This window comes from Octopus bimaculoides, chromosome 25 (assembly GCF_046866305.1).
Source record: "Octopus bimaculoides isolate indiv1 chromosome 25, ASM4686630v1, whole genome shotgun sequence".
NCBI classification, from domain to species: domain Eukaryota; kingdom Metazoa; phylum Mollusca; class Cephalopoda; order Octopoda; family Octopodidae; genus Octopus; species Octopus bimaculoides.
In genome coordinates this window covers 21,350,447-21,371,631 of record NC_142952.1, presented here as the reverse complement: position 1 = coordinate 21,371,631, position 21,185 = coordinate 21,350,447, and the positions used below count along the sequence as shown (strand labels likewise).

General features: G+C 35.0%; 1 protein-coding gene across 1 annotated transcript in view; it reads right to left on the bottom strand.

Annotated features, from left to right (window-relative positions):
• The window catches only part of LOC106878409 (uncharacterized), a 30,542-nt gene extending 17,013 nt beyond the window's left edge, over positions 1-13,529 (bottom strand). Inside the window, exons 1-4 of the mRNA XM_089342013.1 lie at positions 13,508-13,529; positions 12,325-12,401; positions 6,799-6,890; positions 1,990-2,089 (exon numbers count right to left, since the gene is read on the bottom strand). Coding sequence (XP_089198139.1) covers positions 1,990-2,089; positions 6,799-6,890; positions 12,325-12,401; positions 13,508-13,514 — 276 coding nt within the window. The 5' untranslated portion in view covers positions 13,515-13,529. The remainder of the gene's footprint in view (positions 1-1,989; positions 2,090-6,798; positions 6,891-12,324; positions 12,402-13,507) is intronic.
• Positions 13,530-21,185: the final 7,656 nt, after the last annotated feature.

The following is a 21,185-nucleotide window of genomic DNA, read 5'->3' as shown; positions in this document are numbered from 1 at the left end:
AGATAACTGGAATTATTTTTATTTCCTTTTTATAGTGAGTATGCGAGACAGAAAGTGTGGTGAAGGTCTTTTGTTAGTGTGAGAGAGAGAGGTTATGTATGTATGTTTGTATGAATGGCTACAGTGACACACACACACACACATACGCACGCGCACACAGGTTGTTATGTATGTGTGTGTGTGTGTGTGAATGGATTCAGTGACAGGGCAGAACACGCAATGTTGTCTATAGTGAAATTTTATAGACAAGTTGTCATTGCAGCCAATGTGGTTATAAACAGTGATCCAGAAGCATTGGCCAGACATATTCTCAAACCATGGCAACATGGACTTATGGACTCTTCCTCTTTTTTATTGGACAATGCTGACTTCTCCAACAACAATGCTCACTCGGCTGATATCAGTGATTGGCTAAGTTGCTCATAGAGTTAACCTAGAAGGGACAGGCCCCTTATTTTTTGGTTAAGGCTGTTGGTAAGTTTTCCTAAGTTACTCCAATACAGATCTCCAATACAACCTTCAGATCAACCTTCTCCTATGCAGATCTCTAATGCAACATTTAAAAAAAACAGTCAATGAGTGGAAATAACCAATAAACTGATTCCTTATGGGATTTCCCAATCAAATTGCCAGCAAACCATTTTCAGCCAAACCAATTTCAACGGATTTCTCTCAAATATGATGTCCATGTTACTTATTTTGGTTTGAAATAAAGCACTTGATCACTTAATAATCCTAGCTTAATCCCGAGCAATGCCGGGCTATACTGCTAGTATATATATATATATATATATATATATATACACTCCCACACACACTCCACCTCAACCCTCTTTCTCCCTCTCATACATGCACGTACACTTCCACACACATTCACATGCACATAGATACACACACATATATATATAAAGAGAGAGAGAGAGATACAGACACACACATGCACCCATATGCACATACACACACACCTGCTGACTATCTGCACACTCTCCTGTCCCTAAAAACACTTTATCTCTTTCTACTTTCAGTCACTTCAGAAATATAATTACACATGGGCCCTAGCGATTTCCCTTCTCCTTCTTTGGACTTTTCCCTTTCTCCTTTCCGATGAAGAGCTATGCTCAAAATGTTGAAAACTCTCTCCTTTCACTGAGCATCAAGTTAATAGAATATTTGCGCACATCTTCATTTTTTCTTTTATATATATATATATATATATATATATATATATATACACATACACACATAAATACAGTGTACATTTAAACACATAAGAGGTATCCGTCATAGGATTCCTTGAATGCTAGAAAGAACAGCTAAAATCCAAACCACTATTAGGAATAAACTTCGAAGGGAATGAAAAATGAAAACATTTACCATCTATCTCCTGGACCATGGTTTCAGCTATTTTTTTAGCAAATAAAATAATTTGCAGGTACACCTAGATTAAACATATAAGCACAAGGCAATCCAGCATATGCCCTGTGCTTATACATTCTAATTTTTCAATTTTTATTTTTCTATTTTTACCTCTTATGTGTTTAAATGTACACTGTATTTATGTGAATAATATATAGTCTATTGACTACATTTTTTTACATGCCTGGCCACTGGTAGTAGAAATTTATAATATTTCTTATTATCCTGATATTATTAATCATATATATATATACATGAAGGTGCATGACCTTGTGGTTAGGGTGTTGCTAGATCATGGGTTCAATTTCTAGACTGAGCAGTGTGTTGTGTTCTTGAGCCAAACACTTCATTTCACATTGCTCCAGTTGACTCAGCTGTGAACAGGTAACCCTGCAACAAAGTAACCCTCTGATCAGGGGCAATGTCTGCCTGCTTGCCTATTCAGCAGGGTGGTATCATTTGAAAGCTAAAAGGATGCAAAGCAAATTGTTTCCAGCAATAACAGTCAGTAGTCTGGTCAATCAGTTGATATATATATATATATATAGACACATACACACATATATAACCTACCTGGTCATATTTACTGAAAGCATCACGCTCTGCCTGAGAACAACTGCGTCCAATGGGGCAAAAATTCAACATACTCTTGCGGAATTCAATAAATGTACCCCTAAAAAATAATAGCAGAAATATTTCAGTTTGTATCTATATCTGACATAAAAAGGGCGGGTAGCTTGAATAGCTGCTCCCACAGCACACAACAAAAAAAAAACAATGAAGGAACCTTTAGAAATAGCAGTCAAGTCACCCTAAATACCAACATAAAAAGGGTCATGTGACGTAGTCCAAGATACATAATGTTTGAAAACAATGATGCTGCATCAGCTCAGTTTCTTCCTCTTTCATCTCCATCTTTACCTGTTCACCATATATGATAAGAAATGAGTAGCCTTGTATATATAACAATTTATTAGTACACAAAATTAACATTAACTGCTTTATGTTAATTTAAAACATTAACATCCTTAAAATCAATATTTAACAAAAATAGTGTACATCATCATCATCATCATCATCATCATCATCACCATCACCATCATCATCATCATCATCATCACCATCATCATCATCATCATCATCAATTAACATTTGTTTCCATGCTGGCATGAGTCAGGCAGTCAGACAAGAGCTGGCAACCCAGAGGACTGTACCAAGCTCTAATGGTTTCTACAGCTGGATAACCTTCTTAACATCAACCTCTTTACAGAGTGTACTGGGTGCTTTTTATGTGGCACCAGTACTAGTGAGGTTACCAAGTAATTCACAAGGCAAGATCCAAAAAATTGCTCAACCTAAAAGCAATTTCCCCAATAGAATCCCAACATTTCATCCAGGAATTCTAAAATTTCTCTATTAGATAATGTAGTCCTAGATATACAAGGATAGAGAAATAATGTAGTCCTAGCTACACTAAGCTACACTACAGCCAAGACTAGGTCTTGGCTGTAGATAAAAAAATATATATCTAGGTGTTTCTAAAATTTGTAATTAGCAGAAAAGATAAACTTTAAAATTAAATCAACAAAAATGCTGATTTTGCCCTGAAGTATACTTCTTTTAAGAGACCACAATTAACCACAATTAACCCTTCAAAAATCTGCAGGTTTTCCACATTTGCCTTTCAGTATAGATCTGCTGTTCATGGGCTAACCATGACTTAAGCAACAAGAAAACCACAGGTTCCACTCCAACAATTATTGCAACAATGAAGCAAATCCACACATCTATAATCATGGAATAACTTGATGCTGGTTTCAAGTTTGGCACAAGGCCAGCAAGTTCAGGGGGTGGAGTAAGTTGATACATCAACCCCAGTGCTCAACTGGTACTTATTTTATCAATACCAAAAGGATGAAAGGCAAACTTGACCCTGGCAGCATTTAAGCTCAGAATATAAAATCGGAAGAACTGCTAAGCATTTTGTCCTGTGCAAGTAATGATTCTGCCAGTTGGTACCCTAGAAAAACTTGATATTAGAAAACAAGAGTGACCAATTCACAATATGCTTTATAGTCATTAGTTTCATCACTCTATATTCTGAATTGTAACACAACTAAGAAATTGACTTTGTCCTTCGTTTTGCAACAGTTGATAAAATAAGTACAAGTGATATACTGTTGTAAAAGCCACATCAATGACTTTACCATTTCCTGACAAATTTATAGTTAAGTACTAACGTGAGGAATCATTATTATATTCTTTTACTATTTTATTGGATTATCATTAGACTGTGGCCATGCTGGGGTACTACTGTCAAGGTTATAATTGATTTTATCAATCCAGATATTTTAGTCTTAACCCTTGTGAAACCAGCCTACCCGAGATTGGCCCCTTATTGTGGGGTAGAAACTTCTTCTTTTAAAGTAATCTAAATTAAAAACTTCCATCAGAATTCCATGTTAATTTATGCTCCATAATGTAGCTTCATATTGGCAAAATTATCTTACTAAATTATTTTCTAAGCTAATTGAAACAAAGGCAGCCTATTTCAACAGAAATATGGTAACAAAATAAAGGGTTTTTAAGTCAAGGGTTGCAATTGATTTTATCAATCTAAACTGAATGGCTTGGTTTACTTTTTGTTAATTACTTAAGTGGTGGGAAGAGTAATGACCATGATCCCTTTTCAGGGCCTCTGACACTGGTGAGAGCAAGAGAGGAAATTATATTCAGATCACAAACCTGCCTAAATGCTTGCAACAGAGTGGATACCGCTGATGGTATCCAAAGGCCGGGTGGTAGTAAAATTGAAAAACATATTTAGTTTACCACTGAAAACAAAAACAGTCCTTTCTCCCTCAAGCAAGCTTCCATACTATTTCAATTTACAAAATTCCATTCACAAAGCAATGAAGGGAGAGTATCACGCAAGGTTCTGCAATGGTGCCAAGGAAGATAATTTGATGTAACTACCTAAATAATAGTTTCAAATTTTTGCACAAAGCCAGCAATTTCGGGGGAAGGGTTAAGTCGATTACAATGACCCCAGTGCTCAACTGGTACTTATTTTACCGACCATAAAAGGATGAAAGGCAAAGTCGACCTCAGTGGAATTTGAACTCAGAACATAGAGATGGACAGAATGCTGCTAAGCATTTTGTCTAGTGTGGTAATGATTCTGCCAGAGATGACAGAGGAGTGAGATATATGGCACATTGCTGTACTTGAGAAGACCTGTCCACCACAACAAAATTGATGTCCTAAAATCAAGGTACCATGTAAAACGCATTTCTTGGTAGTGAGATGTAGACATGAATGCAGAGGAGATGTGAAAGCTAGAGAGGAATGAGGCTAATATGCTTTGTTGAATGTGTGATGTAAGTGTACATGTACAACAGAGTGCTTGTGTACTGTGGTTTGAAAGCAAAATGATTACAAGACCACATGGTTGGGAAGCAAAACATTGCACATGAGAGGAGTCAAGCATCTGAAGCAATCAACCAAACATAATTTATTCATATTGGTGATGACATGGTAGTATGATTAAGATATTCACTTTGTAACAGCACAGTTGAAGGCCAATCTCAAAACACTGAACTTTATGAAGGAGATGACAGAGGAACAAGATATGTGGTACGTTTCTGTACTCAAGAAGATCTACCCACCACAAGAGAAATGAGATCATAAAAACCAAGGTGTCAGGTAAACAGCATTGATATGGGTGCTGGTGCCATAGAAAAAACATTGGTGCTGGTGCCACATGAAAAGCACTGGGGATGATACCCCATAAAAAGCTCCAAGTACACTCTGTCAAGCCATCTAACCCATGCTAGCATGGAAAAACGGATGTATGATGATGATGATGATGATGGTTCCAGTTTTAATTATCCCATTATGCAGAAATCAGCATAGCATGTGTAAATGGGCAAAAAATAAATATAAAGATGACAAAATCAATAAATACTGTTTTCAAACAAAAATACTTTGTGGTATTTATTCTGTGCAAAGTACACCCTACCACTCATGCCATCAAAAAAGGCTGTAAATTAGGGATTAGCACATTGCAAAGTTAATAGCTAATAATCTTTTATCTTTTACTTGTTTCATTTGTCTAACTGCAGCCATACTGGGGCACCATCTTGAAGGATTTTTTTTTTTAGTAGAATAAATCGACTGTGGGACTTTTTTCTTTTCTTTTAAAGCCTAGTATTTATTCTATCAGTCTCTTTTGCTGAACAACTAAGATACAGGGATATAAACAAACCAACATCAGTTGTCAAGTGGTGGACAAATATACACACACACATGCCTGGACCAGGCGATGCGTTGTGCTCGAGCAAAACACTTCATTTCACGTTGTTCCAGTCCACTCAGCTGGCAAAAATGAGTAATGCTGCAATGGACTGGCGTCCCGTCCAGCTGGGGAACACATACGCCATTGAAACCAGGAAACCGGGCCCATGAGCCTGGCTAGGCTTTAAAAGGGCGCATTTATTATATATTATATATGTATACATACATATATGTATATACACATATATACAATGGGTTTCTTTCACTTTCCATCTACCAATCCACTCACAAGACTTTGATCAACCTTAAGCTATAGTAGAAGACATCTGCCTAAGGTGCCAAGCAGGGTACTGAACCCAAAACCATGTGGTTGGGAAGCCATCTTCTTTCCACACAGCCATGCCTACACCTACATTATCATTCACAAAACATGATATAAGATAGATATAGTTGTGTGGTTAAGAAGCTTGCTTTGCAGCCACAGGATTTCAGGTTCAGTCCCATCAGGTGATACTTTCAGCAAGTTTTCTACTATAGCCCTGGGCCAACAAATGCATCTGAATTTAGTAGATGGAAATTGTGCAGAATCCCATTGTATGTTAGTGGTTCAGTAAAGGTGGCAAGCTGGGCGAAATGCTTAGCGGTGTTTTGTCTGTCGCTATGTTCTGAGTTCAAATTCCGCCAAGGTTAACTTTGCCATTCATCCTTTCAGGATCAATGCAATAAGTACCAGTTACGCACTGGGGTTGATGTAATCAACTAGCACCTCTCCCCACAAAAATTTCAAGGCCCTGTGCCTAGAGTAGGATTAATATTAGTGGTTCAAGAAAAGAAACTGACAGCATAAGTACCAGACTTTAAAAATATGTTCTGGAGTGAATTTGTTCAACTAAACCTGTCATGCTGGTGCTCCAGAATGGACTGAAACTAGTAGAAAGGTTTAAATGAAATAAATCCACATTTTGTTTGCTTTTCTTTTTGATTTTTAAGATTATCCTGATATTACAGTGTCACAAGTGAACTGGATTTAAATTTTGCAAAGGAAAGTCTGTTGTAGAAAAATAAAAGCAGGCAGGAAAATCTCACCGTTTACATGGAAGTCTTATTGTTGACATATAATGGAGACCAAAATTGATGACATCTTGTAGTTTGTCTTCACCAAAATGTTTCTGAATACTCTAAAGTAAAACAGGATAATTCATAGATTACAAAGTAAAAGAGATTGGATGAATGAAATGAGGTGTTGTATGGGAGGGTGTAGAGAAGTGTGTATTGTGTGATATGTTGTTTGTAGTGTAGGACAGTCTCGTGCAGTACTGTGTGTACAATGTCATTTGTTGTGCGTAGAGAAATATGCGGCTGAGGCAGATTTGGCTTTCGCATTTCTGTTTGGCGTTCACATTTCAATTTCTTCAATTTTGTTTCAATTGATTTTGAATTTGGTGTATTGATGTAGTTCGGGTATCCGAATTATTTAAATGAAAATCATTTTTACCACAAATCAATAAATAAACATTTAATAGCTTTTAAAGTTTGCAAATTTTGTGTAATTTTAACGAGTCAAAATCCACAGACATATAGGTGCCTGTTTCCATAGTAACAAGCCAAGCATGCTTACTTGTGTGGGTCTCTGTAAAGCAAAGTAATAAGCTATGCTGTGACAATCACCATTCTATTTTGCATTTCTGAGAGTTTATGGGACAGAGTAGGTATGAAAAAAATCCTAGAGAGCATTGCAAATTTTGTTTTTGAATTTTCAATTTTCATGTTGTATTTATGAACTAAACCTGTTTGTTTTATCAAAATTTAACATTTTTGCTAGAAAATATGTGTTGTTTACAGTTGTAATGACTTTAATCATAGGTCTGCTTGATTAGAACAAACTTGAGGTTAAAAATCTTATTATCCAAACATTCAAAAGGTTATACTTTGTTGTCATTTATAAAACACTAGCAGAGATACCCGGCCTTGCTCGGGATTAAAATGGCATAGATTTTTATTGTTTTACTTTTTTCATTCATGTGACTGCAGCCATGCTGGAGCACTGCCGTTGGTTGAAGAAATGAACCACAGGATTTATTCTATGTAAGCCTAGTACTCATTCTGTCAGTGTCTTTTATCAAACTGCTAAGTTATGGGAATGTAAACACAGCAACATCAGTTGTCAAGCAACGGTAGGGGTACAAACACAAGACACAGGCACACACATACACAAATATACACATATATACGACAGTCTTCTTTCAGTTTCCGAGTACGAAATCCACTCACAAGGTTTTGGTTGGCCTGAGGCTACAATAAGCATATATATATTAGGGACAAAATCCAAAATTACAGGTAAAAACTCAATTAAAATCAATTTATAAAATTTAAAATTAAATTGAGCTTTATAGATTAAAATATGTATAAAAATATATAGTTTTAGGGAAAAGAACCAATTAAAAGCACAATAAATGAGTATAATATAAAACAAAGCAAATATCATAAGATAAAGATAATAAAATGACTACACGTGTTTCATAACTAATTTTCAAATAGAAAGAAAATTTAAATCTATTAAAATCACTTAAAATTATCGAAAATAAATTCTATTCAAAAATACAGCTAATCGTCAGGTCGTAAATAGAACAATAATTATAATAAATAAATATATATATCAACCAACAATAAGTACCAAATGAATTTATATAAAATACTTATTTTATAAAGATAGAAAAATTATTAAAAATATCAAAATATCAAAATAATAAACATTCCATAATCATCCCTACATCCATTATAATATATGCTAACATGTATATTAGATACAAAAACCAGCTTACATAAATTATTATCGTTTTAAATACAATTTGAACGAAGTTTAAGGTTAAAATAATAATAAAGATAAAATTAGTACATATTTAACCGGTGTAATAGTTAAAGCTATACTATTTAAAACTAAAAACGTTTATTTAATAATCATTAAAAATCAATTGAATAATAGAAAAATACAAGAATACTTATTTCTACAAACGTAGAAATAAAAATAAAAATATGAATGAAAAAATTATGAATGAAAAAAATTATTAAGAATAAAAGATTAAACTTTATATATACTAAGTTTTAATTAAAAAAACCTTTAACAATATAATAAACAATAAAGACTAATTATTAATCAAATATTATCAATCAAAAATAATCGAAAATATATCAACACTATTCAAATCTAACTTCTAAATAATTTAGTGTTAAATAAGTTATCTATTAAAAATAATCTTTAAAAAAAACCAAATGAATAATATAAAAAACAAGAATACATATAATTTTCAAATAGTAGAAAATCATTTAGCAAAGTAAAAACAGTACTTATCCATATTTTTCCATAATTCAAACTGAAGCTAAGACGTTAAATAACTTATTTAAATAACTTTGTTCCGTTCTCATAATTGTTTCGCTAATCCAGTAACAACAATACAAAGTATGTAGCCCTTAAAACAGTTTTTGTGTATTTATTGAAAATACTGAACTGTCTTACATAGGATCTTGTTTTTAGGAATTCCCAGTAAGTTATGAATACCCAAATTGTGAAGTCAGTTATATAATAACATGAAATTAATTACCCTATAGTAAGAATTCAAATAAAGTAGCCTTGAAAAGGGCTTTAATGCGCTCCCCGAGTATACAGAACTTAGGAGGAAATACTAATAAGGTATGTATACTAAAATCGTGAAACATGATATGTAATAACAGGTTAATCAGATATGAGATAATAACAATGCAAAGTAATTAACTGTGAAAAAAAAACTTATTACCCTCAGCAGCGCGAATAAGTCACTAACCGAAATAAGTGGATTTATTGTTTAGGAGAATACTATTTACTTGTTTAGGCCTTGTATTGGATAAATTGAGAAAATAACTAAAATAGTTCAAATACTAAGAAATAAGCATACTGAAAATGAATGGGTTATTTCCCGGAGGGAATGGGTTATTTCCCTTGGAAGCTTAAAAACTATTACTCCCACCATTCACTCACGCCTAAATGTTATTCCTCCCACCGCTTACCTGAACATTTTTTTGAAATCAATTTATACTTAAAACCTCCCCAGACACATAAGCAATGTGTATGTAAAGTTTAAGAAATATCGGTTGAGCCGTTTTGGGGCAAAACGAGGACATACCGATACACACGCACACAAATATTTTCAGTTTTAATATGTAAGATTACTGTAAAAACTGTTTGCAATTAACACCCAACTTGATGTAATTATGTAAGAAAGCAGATTATAATGGTGTGGAATCTCCTCAGACAGTAATTCATCACATTTCATCTCCTATTTAGGCCTCAATATCTTATAAACATTTCTTCAGCGTCATTGCAGCTGATCTTCTCATCAATCCAAGGAAACTATATTGAATTAAAGAATTTTTTTTTTTCAATTTTTTCTTTTCAATAGACCACTAAATGTGTTTATGGAGAGAAACATATTGAAGAACATCAATATATCAGAATGTCAAACAAATGAGAACAGTATGAGGTGGTCATGAGATGTGCTAAAAATAACAACTAATTATCTTTTTAAACGCATGTTTTTAGCATAGTCATATGAATTCCCACATGTAGAATACAAATTTGCAAAGATTTTCTGAAAACTCCCCAAAATAAAAAAGTTATGAGGGGTTATATGGCATGCTTAAAGCAGAATTTTGCTCTTTGAAGCGTGTTTATTTTTTGGTCATTTTTGCATTAAACGCTTAAAACATACTTTATTGTCATAATGTTGCCACGAATGTTTTGTTGTCATAAGATTGTAGTCACACACAAAATGACAGCTTCCAAATCCTGTTTTCTGATTGGAAAAAAATTAACAAACTTTAAACCTCTGTAACTGTTCTTTTAAAACTTTTCTAGAACAAGTAAATAACAGCCTGAGATTCAGCATGAACAATTACATCAATGCACCAAATTCGAAAATTTTCACTTCATTTTAAAATTTCAAGAGTGAAGGCAAACAGAAGAGATCTTATTATTTTACGGCAGGTCAAGTAACCACATAGAAGCATGATCCTTCATAGACTCATATAATGAGATAACATGTATGTGGTGTGGAAAGGCAGTAAGCTGGCAGAATCGTTAATACACTGAGTGAAATGCTTAGCAGCATTTTGTCCTGTCTTCACATTCTAAGTTCAAATTCTGCTGAGGTTGACTTTACCTTTCATGGTCAATAAAATAAGTATTAGTTGAGTACTGGCATCAATGCAATTGACTTAACCCCCCCCCCCCCGCTCCTTCAAAATTGCTGGCCCTGTCCCAAAATCAATATGTATGTGGTTTGGAGAAGTGTGGTTTGGCATGGTAGATGTATGTTGTAGATGCATATTGTAGCTCCAGATCAGCTCTGATGGAGCAAATCTATGATCAAATGTATTTAAGCCAAAGTCATCCTACTTTTTTGGCATATCTTGGCCAATGTATCTTCTGTTTTAAAGATAGTTTGGCTGCTATTTCTAGCAAGCTGATCAATTGCCTAAATGTTCTTTCTTTGACTCAGGTAAGTATATGTTATGGTTCACTGTAGTTTAACCTTGTTTGAACAAACCTATGATCAAAAGTAGCCTTGGCTTGGTGCTCCATCGGTTACAATGATGAGTGTTCCACTTAATACGATCAATTGAAGAGCCTACTTGTGAAATTAACATGCAAGTGGTTGAACACTCCACAGACACATGCACCTTTGACGTAGTTTTCAGGGAGGCTCGGCATAACACAAAGTGTGGCAAAGCTGGCCCTTTGAATTACAGGTACAACTCATTATTTCCAACTGAATGAACTAGAACCATGAGAAATAAAGTGTCTTGCTCAAGTACACAATGTGCTACCAAGAACTGAACCACAACCTTATGATCGTGAGCCAAATACCATAGCCACTAAGCCACATGCCTTCTCTGATCAAAAGTATTCCAGCCTTGATTATTCTATGTTTCTTAAGGAATACATTAACAAATGAGAATGTAAAGATACCTTTGTTGGTTTGGGTTTGTAACTATGGAGGGAACCTGTGAAAGAGGTAAACCCAGAAAGATGTGGTTCAAGATAGTGAAATATGATCTTTGGATGTTGAGTCTCACAGAGGCAATGACAAATGACCAAGACTTTTGGTGATTTGCTGTACTTGAGAAGACACATCAAGCTAAGTGAAATCGTAGTCGTGGACAGTGCCAGTAACACATAAATGGTAATCATGCTGGTGACATGTAAAATGCACCTGTGCAGGTGGCATGTAAAAAAACCCAGTACATTCTTTGGAATGGTTGGTGTTCATATGGGCATCCAGTCATAGAAACCAAGCCAAAACAGACTGAAGCCTGGTACAGCACTTTGGCTTATCAGTTCCAGCCAAACTGTCTAACCCATGCCAGCATGGAAAACAGATGCTAAATGATGATGATGTATGCAGTGTAGTATAGTGTGGTGTTGATTGTGATTGTGTGTGTGTGTGTGTGTGTGTAGAAATGTGTAAAGGGTACTGGGTAGTGGTGCAATATGCATAAGTAATGTGAAGTAACAAAAAATAGCAACTATGGAGAGAGAGACAAATAAACAGAAAAAGATAAAGATATAACATAACTCACCTCCTCACCTATTAAATCACCCTTTTTGTAAGCAATCACGCCATTCTCCGAGAAGAAATAATCATATTCTTTGATAACTAGAAATATATACAAAATTAAAAATAGTAATCTAATCATATTAGCATTATTTCTATTTGGTCATTCTTAGTTCAAATTCGGCCATGGTCAATTTTACCTTTCGTCCTGGGGTCAATAAAACAAGGACCAGCTGATCACTGGGGTCAATGTAATTAACTTACCCCTCTCCTGGGATTGCTGGCCTTGTGCTAAAATTTGAAATCTTTATTTTTATCTGGTAAACCGGCAGAAATGTTACAATTTTGGATGAAATGATTCACAGTACTTCTGGTTCTTTATATTCTGAGTTCAAATGCTGCCACAGTCAACTTTGCGTTTCATCCTTTCAGGGTTGATAAAATAAGTACCAGTGAAGTACTGGGGTCAATGTAATCGACTTCCCCCTTTCTTCAAAATTGCTAGCCTTGTGCCAAAATTAGAAAGAATTATTTCTATTTGTTAGGTTTAGAGAAAGGAGTGGTGCTAAAAGCTCTCACTGACCTTCTGAAATTAACTATTTCAAGTCAATGACTTTAAGAAGGGCACATGTACAGAGGGAATTGCAAAAGGTTGACATTCTGAAGAGGCAGGATTGGTTATAGTGTTTAGTGCATAGTCTGAAATTTGGTCACATGGAATATGAAAGAATATGGAATACGAAAGAAGGAAACGGGAGAGGAGTGAGCTGAGTGTTCATCTGCAGAGGTGGCATGAGATCAAACAGCACTAAGGGACAGAAGTCACTCTACAAGTAATGGTAGAAAAGATAGAGAGAGGAGATAGCAAGTCTATGAGTTCAAGGCTAGAACATATCTGTGAGAAGTCATAGTAGAAGTAATGGTAGATAAGACAGAGGATACAACAAGACAGGGAGTGAGAGGACTGAGCACATCTGTGAGTGACTTCATGCCAAAATTAATCAAGTGGCCTTTTCAAGATGTGAAGGTTTGTGGCTTAGTCATTTGGGTGTTGCTCTCATGATTGTAAGATTGCAGTTTTGATTCCCCATTATGTTCATCTCGCATTTCACCAATTCACTCAGCTGTAAATAAGTTCCAACTATTGCTGGGAAATTAAACCTTGAAACACTGAAACAGTGGGAAGTATTGTAATCTCAGTCACTTACACACCATGGAAACCAAATTAAGCTCTGGTCTGATGAGTCCTGGGTCTTTCTAGATGTAGTATAAGACACCTCTATGAGCAGCAGCATCACCATACCAGATATGGGAAACAGCTCACAAGAGAAATTTTGTCAAGTGGAACAAGACTCTCTTAAAATTCAAGAGATTTGTAAAAATGAGATTTTATTTTAGGGAAGATAGTTACAGACCATTCCTTGGCTCTCCAGGACACAGATCCATGTACCAGCTAAACTTTACCTCATATACGACAGGGTTACTAATTGTAGATTCCACTACATACATATGCATCTATCTATCTATTTATTTATCCATCTTTCTATCTATCAATAAGTGTGTGTACATATATATATATATATATATATATATATATATATATATATTAAATTCAAATTACGATGAATGTAAACAAACAAACGAAGTTTGCTTTTAGAAGCATTGAGATGTCTTAGAAAGTCAAAGAAGTGATTTTTTAAATTCTCAAACACAGGATAATGCTAATAATATAGCCTGAACAGGATAAGCTACCCCTATTTTTGCAGAAAAAAGTGTTGGTGACCAATATATATATATATTGGGTTGGTAAAAAAAGTTTGTAGCATTTTTCAGTTGGTGATGTTTAATCATGTCATCTGTTTTATCGCTTGACAGGAACAAATGACATATGGAGATGGTGTCATAGCTAAAAGTAATGTTTATAAATGGTCTGCTAGGTTTAGGACTAAAAATTTTGACCTGAAAGTTCATGAACATTCTGGCAGTCTACAGTCATTGATGACTTTAATAAAAAATAATCCATGTCACACAATGCAAGACATTGTAGAGATTCTCCACATATCTTAAATTATTATAAATTTTATATAAATCTATGAGTTAAATCTATTTTCTCAGTACGAATGCAGGATGACTAAATAGTTAACACTGTCAATTTTTAGTTCAATAAAATTTTGTTCTATCCTTGAAGAGAACTAATTCAAGATAAAAGGGGCTCTTTACTCCTCCTTCAGACAACTTCTTTAGTGCCAGTGGTGCAATAAAATAGAAACACACCTTGTTGTAAAGTAGTTGGTGACAGACCAATAGATATTTAGTGGTGACTAATTTATAGTATGAAAGTGTTCATGGAAAGGTCCAGTAAATGAGCTTTTGAGAAGCATGTGTAATAGAATATCAGAAGGCAGTTTTTAAACAAATAATTTAATCTATTAAATTATCACAAGAGCTAACAAGTAATAAGAGTATAGCATGTGTGTGTGTGCATGAGTCAGGGAAAGCTTTAAAACATACATTTGAAAAATAGATTCAGTTGGAAGTCGTTAACAAAAATGGAGCTAGCCTAAACAAAAATATACTGCTCTTAATATGACAGAATTGTGGCTGATGTCATTCAGAATTTCACAGAGCAAAGTGGACATAAATGAAATAGGCTGTTTATGATGTAGCAAGTTGAGAGTGGCTAAAAATTTAGAGCTAGCGGTGCAAAGTTGGTGTGGAAAGTAAGGAACTGTTCCCGATGTTGCTGGTCCTCCATTTTTCTGCTAACTGGTTAAAACGCATGCTTCACTTCATGGGCAGAGAACTGCCTCTAGTATTCATACGTGTCTAGCCCTGATTGGTTGGAGAATGTCATAGCACAATTGTGCTATGATGCAACAACTAAATTAGCTTTCCTGACATGCTACAGATATACATAAATATAATTATACTAGTGGGAATATTATGATACCCATGAAAATTCCACAGAACTAAAGAGATTAAGAGAAGCTATTTTAGAAAGAAACAATGATCTGCCTTTCACTTCCAGTCACAATAATATATTTTATGATTTTAAAATTTCCCTCAGCTAAGCACTTTATATTTCTCTCTTTCTCTCTACCTCTTTAACCAATATAATTCCCTTCTTCATGTCTTTAACATTTCACTCTTTCTCTTCACCTCTCTCTTCCACTAACCACAAAAGTGACAGCATATTACATTGACTGGCTATCTGCTCTCTCTCACATTCCCTCTTCCTCTCTCTCACATTCCCTCTTCCTCTCTCTCACTCCACTTCCTCCTCTCTTCTAACAAACTAAAGCTTAAAGTATGAATGAACAGGTAGAAGAATAATATCTATATATATAAAAATGAGAATGGGTGTCTGTCTGTCTGTCTGTCTGTCTGTGTGAATCCCTAAAACTTGAGAACTACGCAACCAATTTCATTCAAATTTTACAGATGCCTTACTTAGGGTTCCAGTTGTGTTTTAGTCAAAAAAAAATTTTAACTTCTTCCAGAGTTCGAGCCCACAGCAACATATCTCCTCCACTATTTAAGTATTACGTGTCAAAAGTGAAACAAAAACACTCATGTCAAATACTTTCACTTTAAAAATGAAACTATTCTACTAACTGAAACAATCACATTTCGATACTGTAATGACAGATACTTTCAGAGAGAGAGAGAAAGAGAGAAAGAGAGAAAGAGAGAAAGAGAGAAAGAGAGAAAGAGAGAGAGAGAGATGTATATGTATACATATAGATGTATATGTACACGTTATTCCACTAACTGAAACAATCACATTTCGATACTTTCAGAGAGAGAGAAAGAGAGAAAGAGAGAAAGAGAGAGAAAGAGATGTATATGTATACATATACATGTATATGTGCACGTATATGCATAGATATATATATATAGATATAGATCTATATGCATACATGTATATGTATACACACGTGTAGATGTATATATATATAGATGTACATGTAATATGTACACATATATACATATATATACATGCATAGAGATATCTATACATATATACACCCATCACACACAAACACATGCACACAAACACACACATTAGTCATTTGTTTTCTTATCCAAAACTACGTCAAAAGTACTGAACGGATCTTTATGAAATTTGGAAATTATATTCTATGTATAACGGCCATAACTCCCATGAAAATTCATATATTTTTGATGTTGATGAAATTTTAACCCGAACATAACAGATGAGCATTATTTGTAATTCAACGGTACAACAGTGTAGGACTACCCTTTCAGATATACTTTCATTGTGATTTCTGCAATGTGGTGCATAAATTGTCAAGTAAATGAGACGCATCTTTGCCTCCACTGATTCACTTGCAAAGTGTTGAGTAAAATTATTTCGTTGCAGACCTCCTTTGGGTCTTTTTATTATCACTGTGACACACATAGTCCCCAGTTGGTAACATTGATTTCAAGGCCCTCCTAGATGATGTATGCATTCCACTTAATGTCTATGTTCCATGCTGGCATGGATTGGAGAGTTATTAATGTAGAAATATGGTATCGTAGCTACTAACAGTTGAGGGTTGCGTAGTCTAGACGGCGTTTTTAGATTTCATTATTCTCTTTAACCCGGGCAAAGCCGGGTATTTCTGCTAGTAGAATAATATAATAAAAAAATACTTTTCACTATCAACACAACATCCCTACCACCACTACCACCATCATCATCACTATATTTTTCAGTAACAAAGGTCATTTCATTTCAGTTCAGCTGTTTGTTTGTTTATATCTACTTTTTCTTGCTGTTGATGTATCTCTGCTCTGACAATACCAATGCTATCTGACCCCCCCCCCCCCCCTGTCTCATAATGTAACTGCTTCCCCTGTCCATCTCTCTTTATCAGCCTTTCTTTAACCTCACCATCAAAACATCAGCCTCTGCTAAATAATATATCCTAAACATATCTCTTTTCCTCCCCACCCTATAGCACATCTTTAACACTTCTCTCTCCCTCTTTTTCTCTCGCTCTTCATCTCCCCCCTCAACTAACCACCTGACACACTTGGCCTTATTATTCATCTTTCTCTATTTCTTCCTTACTTTTTCTTCTCTACTCACACTACTCTCTCACTTTTACTCCACCTCTCTAAATAACTAAAGTATAACAGGCAAACAAAAAAGCAGATTATTATATAGATGTATATATAGGAATTCCTCACAGTATGTAAGTAATGCATTTCTTAGAATCTTGCTGTAATGTGAAATCTTACAAGGCAAAATTCATTTTCCCATTGATTTTCATGCTATTGGAAGATAATACATTCTGACAGATGCTTTTCAAAATCAGACAAAAAAAAAAGGAAAGGAAAGAAAAGGAACACAACAATTTTTGGTGCATTTATGCATGAAAATTTCTAAAAACACACAGAACAATATGTATACATAAAAACATTTGAAAAGAAATACGTCAAGGTGTGGCTGTTAGAATGTCATGACCATTTGTACTTGAGTTGATTTGCTAACTACTAAGAGTTATATATGACTGCTGATGTTGGGAGCTGACAGTTAGCTGTTGGGTGCTGACTGGTGTTTCTAGTGTTGGAGGTCAACAGTTGTACAAAGAAGAAAATGACAAAATCTGTCGAGGTTTTTATGAACAGACATTATATTTTGTTGAGAGAGTTTAAATGTTACTGAAATAGTATTACAGTAAATGTTGAGAATTTAGCTGTTATTGCAATTGAAATAGTATTAGAAAAGCTACTGCTAGTCATTGTGTTGCTGTGGATAGCTCGTTATATTGAAAGTCAGCTCAGCATAGTCTTTCCGCAATGCTCCTAGATGTTGCCCCTATGTATGTCATGTTCATGTCTTTACAAGCACCTTATATGCATCTTATGCTGTAGACTACATTTCTAGTTCTACAGTTAATGCCGGGGTTAATCTTTTATATCATGCAGTTATCATTGGTGCATATGATATTCTCAAAGTTGTGATCTGATGGAATTCCCTGGCTTTTCAACAATTTTAATATTGAGTTTGGTCTCCTTCAGAGCTTTCCTAAATCTATGGGCTAATTCTCCAAGGGCTGTGGCCTCTACAAACATCACTACTTGATATTTGTCAGTTTTATACCACATTCACCCTGTTTGCTTTGTCACAAGTTCTTTGTACCCTATTCCAGTCTTTGTTTCTATATCTAGGGCAGGTACCACTGGTTTCATTACATATAATGTTATCTAACTTTTTTCTAACACCCTTGTATACTCGAACCCTATCTTTCTAATCATATCCAGAGAATTGCATGCAGTGCATGAAGTTCTGTACATGTTTCTTCATTATCCTAACTAAGTCTGCTATCTGTATGTTAATTTTCAAGTTGTGTGACAAAGGTGAGTTCTTGGGAACAACATATTTCAAAGCTATGGGTTTCATGTAATAGGAGTGGAAGAGCTGCACACTGTTGTTCACAGTCTCTAACCAAAGTTCAGCATCAAGGACGGGGAGTCTATTGTTGTGGTGCCTAGTGGGTAATCTATAGTTACCTTGATACTTTGGTGGATGGAGTTAGGTACTTGCTGGATGCTCTCCATTATATTCCTCTCAGTTTCTACATTATTGTTACTAGAGTTGGTTTTAACTATGATATTAATGTCATCTACATACCTACAGTAAAGTAGAAGAGTTGTGGACTGTTCTGCTAAGGATTGCTTAAGTTTTCTGTCCCACCAGGTCATGAAGAAGCCAGCCACATCTCCAGCACCAATGGTTGCACCTTGAACCTGCATGTATAGATTCTTGTTAAACTTTACTATGTGGTTCTTCAAGGTGGTTCTTATACTAGCCTCTATTGCATGTGCATTCATTCCTTTCACCTGATTGTTGTTCTCAAGGTCTTGGGTGGGTACGGTCCAGTCACTCCAGCACTCTGTGGTGCTTTTCTTCACTGCAGAGGTGATGGTGGGTGGTCTTCCCCTCTGTGACCTGATGGAGCAGAATCTACTGAGGTCATATTCATCTAAATAGTCTATCATAGCTGAGGAGGCCCAGTTCCCTTATGTTGACTTCACGGAACTCTACTTCACTCTCACAGATTATCTCAGCTAACATTTCTGCCAGCTCGCTGCCTTAGAAAGTAAACATTCATTTTAGAAATATATTCTTTATTCTTATTGCTGAAGCGTTACTCCCTTACTTACTGACATGAAATTTTGCAACATTTTACCTCATAACTCTTTTTCTACTCATTTTTGTTCAATGTGACTAGTGATTCTGAATTCTTAATGCATTTTTCTATTATTTATGCCTAAATACATGTTGTGATCGAATTATTTGATATTACCCATCCACACCAAATTTATGGCAGGGATTTTACCAGACTGGAATGTCTTTGATGATAGGTTTGTTGTATCAGTGTTGATTTGAGGCAAAATAACAAAATTATGGTAAATTTCTATATTAACACCTGCACGATTTTCACTTAGATTTTTTGCATGGAATCAAGTACCCTGACCTCCTAACATGCTGCAAATCCCTTATTCTGATTTTGTAAAAAGAAGGGGAGAGGGGTGACCCCCACCCTCAACCTGGAATCATTGGAAATTTTTTTTTTCCATTGAAGGAATTCCTGTGACCTCCTAATATGCTACAAAGCCCTTTTGGGGGGTCCAAAAAAACAGGGTGGAGAGAGGTAGAAGCCTGGGCAATTTCACCCCACCCCCTTGATCTTTTCACTTGCATGATTTTCACTAAGATAAAAAAAAAAGGCTTTCACCTCACCCCACCCCCGTTTTTTGGACCCGAAAAAGGGTTTTGTAGCATATTAGGTCACAGGAATTCATTCAACAACAAAAATTACCCATAATTCCCACCCCCATTTTTTCTGAACCAAAAAAAGGGATTTGCTGAATATTAGGAGGTCGGGGTACTTGATTCCATGCAAAAAATCCAATTTTGGGGGGTTTTTTCTAGGTGAAAATCATGTGGGTGTTAGTATAGAAATTTACCATAATGTTGTTGTTATTTAGCCTCAAATCAACCCTGATACAGGAAACTTATCATCAAAGACATTCCAGCCTTTAGTAAACCATGTAAGAGTAAACAAGAGAGGCAGAGACAGGCAGAAACAAGGAAAATGCCCCTTGTATTTGAATACTATGCAAATATTCTTTTAAAATACTTTTCATTTAATTTTTCCAAAATTTAATTGTTTTCCATACTTACAGTTGAAAAAGTCTCAATGACCGAAACCGGTACTGAAATGTTTTTTATAAAATTATTTTTCTACCTTGACTTTTTTTCCATATATATCAACTCATGTGTTCCTTTTCAACCTTCTACATATGTACATATACATATATATATATATATATATATATATATATATACACACATACATATATATATATATATATATATATATATATATATATATATATATATATATATATATACACACACATATATATACATATACACATATATACATACATCTAAAATATAAATTGAAGTTGGCCAACCGTTGTATTCTTTCTTGTCTTGAGGTTCATGGCCAAACAGCTGGGTGGATTCGTGTAAAAAATGGCACACATGTGGAGACGGGTGCATAGATTGGAACGCGCTTTCTATTAAAACAACCTGTGTGCATGCGTGTATGTGAGTGTGTGTTACTGAAGCCATTCATACATATATACATATAATAAATAAAAAAACTGAATGATAAATTTCAGTTATCTCTCTCTCTCTCTCTCTCGTATACACATACACCATCAACATTACTCTCTGTCGTGCACACCCCATCATACACACTCACACACATGCAAACATCTGCACACACATCAATTCTCCCCTCTCACCACAACTTCAAAAGAAGTTCAGTCATAAAACTGTCCATGTCTCTTCATTCG